This window comes from Parasteatoda tepidariorum, chromosome 4 (genome assembly GCF_043381705.1).
Source record: "Parasteatoda tepidariorum isolate YZ-2023 chromosome 4, CAS_Ptep_4.0, whole genome shotgun sequence".
In the NCBI taxonomy this organism is placed as follows: domain Eukaryota; kingdom Metazoa; phylum Arthropoda; class Arachnida; order Araneae; family Theridiidae; genus Parasteatoda; species Parasteatoda tepidariorum.
Window position 1 is genome coordinate 8,289,894 of NC_092207.1, and position 13,319 is coordinate 8,303,212.

At 28.1% G+C, this 13,319-nt stretch overlaps 1 protein-coding gene across 2 annotated transcripts; it reads right to left on the reverse strand.

The window, feature by feature from the left end:
• Nucleotides 1–2,729: 2,729 nt before the first annotated feature.
• Nucleotides 2,730–13,036, reverse strand: LOC107439596 (UDP-N-acetylglucosamine transporter). 2 transcript variants are annotated; one of them, XM_043051722.2, is made up of 5 exons: nucleotides 12,894–13,036; nucleotides 12,437–12,518; nucleotides 9,584–9,837; nucleotides 7,978–8,061; nucleotides 2,730–5,842 (listed from the first exon to the last, which is right to left on the reverse strand). In XM_043051722.2, the coding sequence occupies exons 1-5, from the start codon at nucleotides 12,897–12,899 to the stop codon at nucleotides 5,222–5,224; spliced, it is 1,047 nt and encodes a 348-aa protein (XP_042907656.1). In that variant the 5' UTR covers nucleotides 12,900–13,036; the 3' UTR covers nucleotides 2,730–5,221. The 2 variants fall into 2 exon arrangements, with proteins under 2 accessions (XP_042907656.1, XP_015907733.1); XM_016052247.3 differs by having other exon boundaries at nucleotides 12,650–13,031.
• Nucleotides 13,037–13,319: the final 283 nt, after the last annotated feature.

A 13,319-nucleotide genomic window follows, 5' to 3' on the forward strand; every position in this document is an offset into this window, starting at 1 on the left:
TTTTTTATTTTTAACATAATTTTGATTTATAATATGACAAAAGGTACAAGAAAATTAAAATTTTTCTTTTATTTTCATTAACTTGAAAAAATCCCAGTAAAGGAACACTTGTTTATACATTGGTTTTTCATCGTTCTGTAATCCAGTTAATAAACACCCCCTAATCTCAGTACTTGTTACGAAATCAGACACAAAAACGTACTTATATGTATGTATTTATACGTATACAAAAACGTACGTATGAATTTACATTATAAAATTCAAATAGATCTCGGTTATTTAATTTTGGAATTTTATAAACACGTATTATCTAAAATTTTAATTTGCCGGGCTTCTATTATTAAGTAACGTAAACAAACGTCTTGGTGAGTGTGATGACCATTTTTATGATTATTGCCTGTTTCAACTTTTATTTACTAATATTTAAAATTGAACTTTGGTAAGTTTATGAAAGAATATATCATATTTTATGTATACATAAAACTAATTGATATTTTGAATTTATAATAGTATATTACTTAATATTTTTGTTTATTAATTCATTTAAGGTAACTAAATATTTATAAAATGAAAAGATAAGAATATTCCCCAGAATTGCATTGAAAATTACAAATTTTATCATAAGAAGGCTTAACTGCGATAAAAGATAGAAAATTCCAGGATGAAGTGCTATGTATTCATTGGCTTGTTTAAGAGAAACGGACAAATGACGAAAACGTTCTGGGTAGTCAAAATGCAAAGACAAATATAGCCTCACAAGCAGTGACGTAGTTTTAATGTATGTTCAAGGGGATTATTGGTTGCCTCCTAATATATATATATGTGTGTATACATATACATGTGTGTATGTATATATATAAATATATATATTCTAAACATTTAAATAACAAAAAATGAATAATGAAAACTTTTTTATACATCTACGTTAACATTTTTTTGTAATTCCATAGATAAAAACTGGATACATACTAGACCTTTCCAGTTTGAGCCATTTTGAGATCATCAAATTACGTGGGAGAGGCACTCTTCAGAAACATTTATCTAATGATCTAAGAATGTTACTTAGAAGTTTATTTTTCTACCTCTTTCACCCATAAAATATTTATTAATCTAGGGTTAACAGGAGTAGTAAGAATAAATCCAAAAAAACATAGCTAACTACATAATAACACCAATAAAATCGCTGAATTATAAAACCTTTCTTTTTTTTCAAGAAATCAAATATGCTATATTACAATATCAAAACACGGATCCTGATTGTCGTTTTATAAATTTAAACTTTATAGAGCTTATGCTTAAAATAATTCAAAACTCTCTTGTCTAATTAATATAATTTTTCTCTTAGTTTCAAAATCTAATAAAAATTTAGCGTACCCCTATTAACAAAAAGAAAAATTATAAGACTAAGAGTGCTAAAGAATCGAAAATATAACTATTTATGAATAGAGAAAAGTTGTAGAATGCCTATTATTTAATTGTCATCAATTTCTTCAACAGACGTCAGAAAAGCACTTAATATTTTAAAATGAATTTAAAAACAAGTTACACATATACTTTTATAAACTTTCAAAACACGTATCTTTAATTTTAAAGTTTGCTAATCTAACAAATACATAGCTACCAATGTGGATAGGGAAAAATCCAGTAGATTTTACGAAATAATATAAATTTCTTGACAACTGTTACAAAATGTACTAATTTTACACATAGGGAATTTTAAGGATTTTTAGAGTGATCGAAATAAAAAAAAAGCAATATTTTCCATTCATGATTAACATTAAATGAAGTTGAAATGTGAATAGTTTTTTGATAGTGAATTGAGAGTGAGTACTCTCAATTTTGAATAGTAATAAGTATTTAATTCATCAAAGATAGCTAACTGATTTTTATAAATGAGGCTTGTTTCATTATGTATTAGTAACATTTATTTAAATACTCAAGCAAGCAATAATTTACAAAAATTTTATTTCAATAGGGAATTCTATTTTGATGGGGATTTTTTTAAGGAAACTTACCGAATTTTAGGGAATTTTCTAAAGTATCCAAAAACCAGGAGAATTTTTATTAAACCAGTAGACCGGAAAAACTGGCAAAATTCAGGAGAGTTGGCAGCAATACAAATATACTAATATTTTTAAAAAAACTTCTGTAAATGAAAAAAAAAATGTAACTCATGTTTAGTTAAAATTTTCAATGTATATTCAGTTGAAATATAAATGAAGTAGTAACAAATTTAACTTTTAGTGTATTTGTTAAGACTTTGAAACTTTTTTTTCCCACAGGGTAGATATTCCTATTTAAAAAAAATCAAATGTTCTCAAAATAGGCATGATTGTAATAAGCGGTGGGCACAGTTTAAAAATTTTAAAATTTATGTATTGACCTGAAAAACATTAAACAATTAGTAGTATGCCTAATATTCAGTGTGTGACCAAATCTCAGTTCCATGCATTGCAAGTCCTTAAGTAATTTCAGTTTTTATTCTATCTCCAAAAAAGTATTAAAAGTTATTTAAGACTAGACTTAAATGCATTTATTTTCATTGGTACTTGAATCAAGAAATAGTTATTGCAGTTTTTAAAGCAATTTTGGCGGCATTAATTTTAAATTAAAATAAGTCATTATTGAAAGTAACAATATTTTTAACCATCCTAAAATTCGGTTTAATACTAAATTTAGTTGATCACAAAATATGAATATCTACTGAAAGCTATTAAAATAAAATAAAATTATTTCTAGTTAAGTTTTTATTATATCCAAATGTGTATGCATACTTATATTACAATATAATAGTATACTAAATATTAAGCTCACAATATCTGTATTCTTTTTAAATAAAACAATCAGTTTTTAAATAAAATATCTTAGAAATACTTTAAATGTGCAAATTAAGGTAAATAAGGGTAAGAGTAAATAAAAAGAGGTATAAGCTAATTGCAAGTTCATTTATAAATTGGAATGATGCAGATAAGATCTTTCAAAACATTTTTCTAAATATTGCATAAATTAGAAATTGCAATTATTTTACAAAAAGAGCTCTTTAAAATACTGCGCTAAATGCAATTGTTGTATCAGCATTTTTGAATTAAATTCAGCTAGAAGTAGACGAATCAAAATATGAATTATAGAACAACAGTAAGATTTAATGGATGCAATGAAAACAATGATGACTTCTTATCTTTAAACCTCAATTTTGTTTTTTGAGCTATGTGACAGATTAAACCTTTTAACTCAGCACAAGAAACTAAAATTCTCAACATTTGTGAAAAAGTTAAATATTTTAAATTACAACCATACTATAAATAGTGGCTAATTAGATTAATCAAGGACAGAGTTTCCCAAACTTTTTATCCAACACTCCCCTTTAACACAATTATTATTTTGTTCCGTTAAATGTCAAAGTGGAGTATGAAGTTAACATTTGTAAATACTAGATACTGGTTGTCTTTATAGAAAATGAAAACAGTTCAATCATTTAAATAGGGTCTCGGAAAGTAGTGATTGTTAAAATTCAAAGGTATGGAAAAACATAATTTATATAATCAAAAAACTATTTTAAAAGCACCAAATATTTTTTTTTTCATTATTCAAAATAAAAAAAACATTGGCCTTATGGAAATTTTAAAATATTAAATTAATCAATCGTTAATATCGTATAAATGTAATAACAGGTTATAAAAATAGTTTAATGTAATAAGAGCTTAAAAAAATAGTTTAACTTTTGAAACTCTTGTGACCATTCCAAAGACCGGGGCAGAGGGGCTGTAGACCTCTCATATTTTATAAATGAAGGGACATAGCACCTTCTGAGATTACAATTTTTCACTTTATTTGTATTTAAATTTACAATGAAAGGAAACTAATTTTTTATTAAAATAAATTTTTTTCTTTTGTGACTGAATTTTAAAAAAAAAAATTGCTCGATTTCAAGCGATGGTTAACATTTCCTTGGTGAAAACTGCTACCAAATCATCACTTACTCATCCTCCCACTGCAGAATAAATATATGGCTCTATTGTTGAACACTGCAAAAATTATTGGTTCTAAAAGTAAATGCGAACAGAATTTAAAAAAACAGTAAAACAGAATTTTAAAAAATACAATTAAATGAGAGATAAAGATAAATAAATTACAGGTTTTATTAATTTTATTTTAATTTTAGAACAATTAAAATCATGAAGTTAAAATTGCAGGTTTGAATTCTTGATTGCCATTTTGTGAGGTGCAGGTAATTTGGACAACCGGTCAATATTTATATATATACATATATATATATATGAAGAACANAATATATACCCCCCCCCACTCTTGAGTTATGTGGAACTCCTTTTAGAAACTGCTGCTATAGTACTCAATGATTTTTTTAAAAGATTGCACAGAAACAATTATGAGGCTCAATAGTAACAATGTTACAATCCAAAAAAAGGAGGGGTGAGTTTGGATTCTATTTGAAAAGAATGTGAATGACTTAACATACGTAACTAAATTTTTCATAATAAAAATTAAAACATATCTAAACAAACATAGTTACAAAATTACATAACAAGATATCCCATCAAATTTACAGACATAGAAAAGATAACAGAAACTTTTTCATTAATCTCAAAAGCTAATTTAACAACAACAGACAGAACAAACAACAGAATTTAGCAACAAACAGAATTTATTATTGCTGCATTAACCAATCGGTGTGATGGGAGTGATTAATTATTCTTATCTTTTTGATTTAGGAAATTTTCTTTTTGTTCATAAATTGCATTCCAAATTAATGTATCAGATTGTAATCATTTAAAAATTAAATGATTATAATCCAATGGTGAAAAAGACTGAAAAACTTTTGCAGTGATTGAAATAAGATTTATTTTGAATAAGATTTTTTATATATATTTCCGTAGCTTCTATTCTTTTATACTTTAGGCTATAGGTCGTGCTTTATAGTTTTGGAACAAATTCTCATTTGTTTAACCAAATCATAAAATTATTAAGCTGTAATACATAGGTGTTAAATGAGAACTATTGTAGAAAAATTATTTAAGTACCATAAACCCCATTACAAGCAATATGCATCACGAACAGCAGTATAAGCTTCAACAAAATAAATAATCTTAAAAAAAAAAACCAACAATATTTTTTTGTATATAATGAATGTTTGATTAACCGTCAAAAATATAAAACTATGCACCACGTACGATCATTTCGAAAAAGCGAAGCATCGAAAATGTCACTTTTTTGTATTGGCTTGATAAGGCTTGCCATATAAGAATATGGAGCCAATCACAAGGGAAGATCCCAACACAAACTTGGTCGTCAGCTGAAATTCAAATATATACACAGAAAGTATGCAGGACAGCACAATGGCAAGCGACGTGGAGAAACCTTTCAGAATGTTGTCAGCAAATTTGACGACGATGGCAACTATCAGGCCCCCGACGGCTTGCAAGAGAATAACAGTCCAGACAATTTTGTTGTATCCGTAGAAGAAACCTTTGGAAGAGACATCCGACCAATTCATGAAAAAGATCGTCCCAAATCCGAGAGGAACTGAGGAGATGCACAGTTGGACGTTCCTCATCCAAACGGTGACATTGCTCCCTTTTAGAATTTTTTCAAAATAAACGCCAGCGAATCCTGACATGCAGCAGGCGATGACGATGGCGACGAAACCGATGAGGGGACTCTGACCTGCCTGAGCAGGGGAATGTGTGTCAAACTGTGCAACTTGTACCAGCGCTATACCTACAAACAAAGTGAATAATGAAATCCATTGATAAGGATTCAGTTTTCTGTTCAACATGGCAACAGAAAATAGGGCTGTTGTGAGGATTTTCAATTGGTATGTCACCTAAAATAAGAAATAAGTTCATTACAGCAAGAACTGCGAAGCTCAGAAATAATTAGAGCATAATAATCTTAAACCTATTTTATTATAAATTAAGTTCCATATTAAGTTATCCAGTTCCATTAAGTTATTAAAAATTATACTGTTCCAAGTGAGTAAAGAAATTTTCAAATTTAAGCAAAGTAATAGGAATTTACTGGATGAAATAAATAAATAGAACCCCAAGAAACAATAATTATGCTTTTTATCTTCACTTTTTCTAAAAATAGATTAGTTTTTCATGAGTGTTTACATTATGGCATATTTTAAAAACAGCATTTATAAAAGATTTATATATATAAATATATATTATATATGTGTGTGAATATATATATGTGCAGAGTACAAAATAAAAAACGGACCATCCTGAATATCTTTTGATCTAATGCTCGGATCGCCACGTTCTACGACTCAATCTTAATAGTTTGAGGTGGTGACCTCAAATATGCTAATCAATTAGAAAAGATGTTTTAAGTTACAAAAAAATAAGACACAAAAACATACTTTCTATGAAAAAACATAACTTTTCTTTCAACTCCCCTAAAAAGTTCTCGAAATGCAGCAAAATAACAAAAAAATCAAATTAACATTAAGGAGTCCAAACTCTGGACCCCTCTCCTGACCAAACGTTTGGGACTATATTTTCCAGATTGCGACTACCCCCTATATTTTGGGAGTCAGAAATCTGAATCTATTTATTCAGAGAAAGTACATTTTTGTGTCCGATTTCGTAACTTAAATTATCACCAGCGCTTGTTAATAGCATATTTGAGGTCACCTACTTGAACCATTAAAATTGAGTCCCAGAATGTGATAATCAAAAGTTACCCATTTATTTTTTTCTGCACTCTACACATATATATCTTTTTTTCAATCATTGCCCTTTTTTTAAGTAAAAAGAAAAACTGAGATTTTCAAAGTTAAAATTCTGTTTTGAGAATTAACAAATTTTTTTTAATAATTTCTTTTAATATTTCTTTTTATTATTATTTTATCTGTATTGTCAGGGTTTATACAGAGATAAGAAGAAAAAATTCAAGAAAAAGGTCAAAAATTTAAAAGGAAAAAGTCAAAAAAAAAATTTATATAAAATTTAAACACAGTTTTAGTCTTATCTCAAATAATATTATTTAATTTATTCTACGCATAAAAACATGTTATTTCAAAAAGAAAAAAAAGTTACTTATTATGATCTAATGACTTTCAAAATGAGTTTTGTTCATAAGTTTATTATTTTAATTTGTGCAATATTACTTTAATGTACTGAACATATTGGATGATCTCGGGCAGGGCCGGATTTACGTATAAGCTTGGGGCCCCGAGATGGCAAGGGCCCCCAGATCCCACTTTTGAAAAAAAAGTTTTATTTGCAGCTGGGGCCCCCTGAAGCCTTAAATACGTTTTCTTTTTCACATTGCTTTTTGCTTTTCAAAATCTAATCANCCTAATTTGCCGTTAGGGTAAAATATGTTCTATAATTCTATGTTCTATATATTCTTCCCAACTTAAGTGTACTCGTGATGTAATGGTTTGACTGTCCGCTTTCTGTAAAAGAAGTATCGAAATCCAATTCTAGCTGGAGTGGTTAAATTTTATCGCTAATTTTTTTTTTTTAATTTTAATTTTTAAGAACAAAAATTAATGTTTCTTAATTTTTTTCATTAAAATAAACAGACAATTTAAATATGTATAATAGGGGTGACTGTATTTTTTGAATTTATGCATGATTTATAACAAAAGATAGTAATAAAAGTTTTGCCGAATTTTTAAAAATTAAGCTTATCTAAAATAAATATAGATATTTTTGAAGATTTGTAAATATACGAGTATGCATACCTTGCTTTTCTAAAAAAAGGAAATACTACACCCCTTGTGAAAAATGGAAAATTTAGAAATGTCACACATTTCAGGAAAATTACCCACATTTCTTTGTTATTAGAACTTGCAATGATACCCAAAGCAATATATCAATCAGATGTAGAGGAAAACGAAAACAACGTGCAAAATAATTTTTCTATAATAACAGTAACATTTTTATTTTTTAATCTTATTTCATTCTGAAAGAGATAAATTTGAATTGGATAAATGAGTTTTCTGACCTGACAAGTGGCAGCATCTAAATGAGTAGCTCCAACATAAATAAGATTATTCTGCAATAAATAAACAAATGAAGGAATGGCAACCTGCAAGAATGAAACCAGTTATACATTTTCATTTTTAAGCTTAAATCTTACACACATCAAAAAAGAAAAAATCCTAAACCTTTTAAGACAATGAAGATTAATCAATTGATCACTTTTAAAACCCAGACAAAAATTCAATTGAAAAATTGAATAATAATCAGTGTTTTTGCAAAATAAAAACAATATTAATTTAAAATAAGATTGACATAAAGTTTTTATGGTGAAATAATCATCCAAATGTCATAAGAAAATATTAAAATAAAAAAATTCCTAGAAATGTAAGATGTCAGAAATATTTTTAATACTTTGACTTTGTATAGTTCTGTCTTTTGGCATTAAAATTGTCTGTGACCTCTAATGTATTGAAAATAAAACATAAAAGAATTTTAAATATAAAAGAAGGGTAATTTATAAAATCAGGACGAAATGAGTGAGCAAAGTTATCTGAAAAGGACTGCACAAACAGTTTTTGGGATTAGAGAACTATAACGAAGAGTGTTGTGCGTGACCGCTAATGTATTTAAAATAAAACATAAAAGAATTTTAAATGTAAGAAGGGTATTTTATAAAATGCCATCTGTTGAGGAATAAGAAGAAGTATTTTTGCTATCAGCAGATCAACTCATCGAATGCAATACGTTGAACACACATTACATCACAGCGTCTGATCTGATAACCTTATTTATAAGGTTATCGGATAACAATTTAATGCTTTAGCATTAAATTGTTCTTCCGGTCAAATGACCGGTTGTGGTATAAATAGGTTTACGACAAGCACAGCCGGATTATACCTTTCGTAGGCATAGCCAATTTTCGTAGGCCCTAGGCAATTAAAGATAAACTTGTGAATGCTTTTCCTAACGTTCACATTGCAATAAGAATATATTTGTCGATTCTTGGATCAAATGCAGAAGGAGAAAGATCTTTCTCCAGATTAAAATTGAAAAAAAATTAATTGCGTTCAACAATGAATCAAGATCGTTTGGCATCGCTCACACTTATGTCAATTGAATACGACATTTTGCGTAGTTTGGAATTCGACAGCATAATACAAGATTTCGTTGAATCCAAAAATCGCAAAAAAGTAATATATTAGATCATAAGATTCTGCAAAATAATTTATTACCGAAAAATATTATATTTTTATTTGTATCTTCATAATTTTGTGCAAAATACACTTGTTGTTTTTAAAGCTAAATTATTTTTGTCAACAAATTTTTTTCTCCGAAGTTTTTCGTAGGCCCTAGGCACATGCCTAGAGGTTAATCCGGCCCTGACAACAAGTAATATTTGAACAAGTATTATTTGACACAAACAAAACATAAAAAAAGAATAATAATTGAATATTAACTGTATATAATTGCTAGAAAAAGTCATGAAGTCAAATGTGCAAAAGCGATAAGACGATAAGCACATTTTCGGTGCAAAAGCTCTTAAACAGTCATTTGACCTGTTATAGTATGTTTTGTGTTAATGCAGTTGATGCGGCATTTCCTTATTTCTCAGCCATGAAGAACCTTACCTTAACAATTTCCATGGGTTGATGTATGATTTCTTTCTTGAGTGAAGATAAAAATAGCTTGAAATTGCTTTCTCCATCCGTCACCCACACCATGAGGAGGCTGCAAAAGAGCTTTATAATTTCTGATATCACAACAGCTGTACTCGACAGAAACAGTTCAGGCTGTGTACGAGATATCCTCATCATGATGTTGAGGGCAGCATTTTGAACTGTAAGTGTCACTAAAGACACATACTTCAAGGACTGTTGAGTCCCTGTTATTAAGAAAAAAGTAATACATTAGGTAATGTTTCAAATTCAGGTATTATATACTTTAAATAGGTATGTTACCAGCAAAGTGGGAAATAAACCAAAAATCAGCTGGAAAAGCAAAAAAATAATATGTTGCTGAAGCATTGAATACAATGATTATTTTACCACGTTTATATAAACTTGCCTTCGTGTATGTCTGTCCGGGTGGAATTTTGTAATCGATTTTAAACTAACTTCTCGATTAGCCACAAACTTCAAATTTGGCACATAGTTCAGAATCGGATGACAATGCATGAAAATGAAGAGAAAAAAGACATACAAAGTAAAATAAAATTAAAAATAAAAAAAAAATTATTTTCGAGATTGTCTTTTGTTGTCGATTCCATTATTTCAAATTAGTATTACATGTCAGGTGAAAAGATTTTTATTGTCGGAGCATTTTTATAGGTTGAAAAATCACGTGGTAGTATCCAGTTTTTCCTCATTCATTTCCAGATTGTTTTGGTTCTCATCAGCATAAAACTAATGAAATTAGTAAAGGTATTGTTTTTCTATAAAGGTCTTCGTATCCCTAATTTAAAATGAAAGTTCTATTATTTTAGTAGTGGTCTTTTAGTAGTCTTGACTACTCTTGACTAAGAAAAATAATCTAAATAAAAATATATATTTTTAAAAACCACGTTTTTTGTAGTGAAGAATAATAATTAAAAAGTAATAACTTTTAAAAAATATAAAATAAAAATTAAAAAAATTATAATTTAAAATAAAAAAATTCAAAATAAAAAATAATATTTTTAAAAGCCACGTTTTTGTAGTGGAGAATAATAATTAAAAAAAATTGAAAAACGAAAAATGTGGGGCGCATGAAATACATAACAGTATATATACACATACATATACACATTTTCTTACTCATACACATGCACAGCCACATATACATCCACATAAATATGCATATACACAAACATATTCCACATTCAGATACAATTACGATTACAGATATGCCATGCACATATTCTCAAGAGCACACATACACACACTAATATAACATTACAGTTATGTATTTCATGTGCCCCACGTTTTTCGTTTTTAAATTTTTTTTTTAATTATTATTCTCCACTACAAAAACGTGGTTTTTAAAAATATTATTTTTTATTTTGANAGCAAAAAAATAATATGTTGCTGAAGCATTGAACGCAATGATTAAATATGATTATTTTTATTGGTATGGTTATGTTGTCAAGAATAACTTTTTTGTGGAAGTAGTATGTTATATTCTTTCAGAGAGAGGTATACATTTTTAATACTAATTAGATTAAATAGGCAAAAATAAATTATAACATAATCAATGCATTAAGATTAAATAGTGTCATAGATGCAAAAATAAAAGAGAATAATTCAATACCATTAGTTACCCTAAAATACTGCCAAATTTTAGCTATAACTAGGCATTGGCAGAATAGGATCTAAGAGGGAAAAAAAAAGAATGACACAAACCTGAAACACCCTTCGACCCAGAAAGTCACCAGCAGTGACGTAAAAAATCTATAGGCTATAGGAATAACTGCCAAAAATTTGATAGAATTATTTATTGCTTTAAAAAGCAAATACCCAAATGCATAATTTGAATTTTTCTGATTGTTTGAAATATATCGGGATCTTTAAAAACCATGTGAAAATCAATATCAATAAATTGTTGAAAATACAATCAAAACATTACACTGATTTATTATATTGGCGTACATTAAGCGTACCAAAAAGTGATTATCTAAATACATGATTCAAGTATTACAATTAAATTCAATTAAATTTCCGTAGAAAAGAAAAGTAAATTTTTTTTTTTACTTTCGAAAAGAAAAATTGTTCTGCAAGAACTCTTAACGTTCTGCGACAATGTCGCCGTGATTCGACCACGGTGATTAAGATGTCCATTTTGTGGGACCATAAATACTTTACCAGAAGCAAATATTCCTACACTGGTCTGTGTAGCAATTTGTTGATTTTTATGGCCCCAAGGATATGGAATAGAACCTCATTTAATGAAATTATAGAGCTTGATTAAAAATTATCTTTTTAACCTTGCATGAATGATGTTAACACATCAAATTAATTAAATTAATGTAAGTTACTTGGGTATACAGGTCTTAGCTAACATACATATTTCTTAAAAAAAATTAGCCTACAGTTAACACATGTTCAAAGAACAGAATGTCTTCCAAAATTTGTATTAGCTATTACAGTATGTGAGAGCTAAAAAGATATGGACCTAAAAGCGAATTGACGTTAAATAAAAGAATTTCTCAACTGTTTTCAACCCTATACAAATCAAAACTGTTAATTTATGCTTTAAAGGGTAATTTTTTCGACAAAGGGTACTTATTACGAATTTCAGTTCAAAGAAGTTACAATTAATCAGTCCCTGATGGTATGATACTATTATTATCATACCACAGTTCATTATTAGTTTTTCCCCTGAAACTATAAATCATCAAAAATAGTTAGATCACATATTTTCATTAAATAGTAAGCCGATCATTTCTGCACTTATTTTATTTCAACACTACAATACAATTACGTTATTTGTATGAAATAAAAACTTACGCATGTAAAATTTTTCTGCTAATGGAAGATCTATACTAACAATCACACTGTCCAGATCTTTACTTTTAATTGAGCTTTCCATCTACATGAAGTGGAGAGAAGATAAAAAAACTAAATGAGATATTTTTTTAAAAATTTTTAAATACCCTGCTATTACAGAGTAAACAGATTTTAATAGTTTCACCAAAGAAAATTTTATGCCAAAGTAATTACTTGGTTTAATCAGTAGGTTTTGTTGATTCAGGTTTATATTTTTTTTCTGGGTATTATTTTTAAAAATTCATGTTACTTAGAAATGTTGTTTCGAGTAGAATATTTCCAATCAAAATTTTAATCGGAAATTCATTCTTTTGCAATGATTAAAAACAAGAAATATTTTAATTAAATACAGAAATAAATAGATAAATCTGGTTGCTGCACACAAACATGGACTAAGCAATTGCATAAATAAACATACGGCCATGCAAGTGACATGTGTTCACTTTTGTTTTGACTAGAGATCCTCGACTATCATTGGTGGAGCTTGCTGTTTGGTAACGGGCGTGAAACGCAGATGGCGGTAGATGTTAAAAGTATTATATTTTATTTATTTGCTATTTGAGTATATGTAAGTTATAAACTAGATTTTAATTTACTGGTTATTTGAGTATATGTAGGATGCAAGTTAGTTTTTGTATGAAGAGGACTTTTCGGAGTTGTGAGTGTTGGACGTTTTTTCTTTAGTGAAAATTTCGTTTGAAATTCTTAGTGCCAACATCTGTCTACATCCATCTCGGGTTAGCAGATGAAATAATACCAATTGGTGTATACCACTATCTTGTACATTGGGATACTGAATCTCAGATCATTAATATCAGTAAATTGATTTTCTTATTTTGTGTAC

Excerpts from the sequence above, each read along its gene's own strand:
- LOC107439596 (XM_043051722.2), bottom strand. Across the intron at positions 9,838-12,436 it reads AGCAGAAAAATTTTACATGC|GGACTCAACAGTCCTTGAAG; the intron begins GTAAGTTTTTAT and ends TCTTAATAACAG. Across the intron at positions 5,843-7,977 it reads TAGATGCTGCCACTTGTCAG|GTGACATACCAATTGAAAAT; the intron begins GTCAGAAAACTC and ends TTCTTATTTTAG.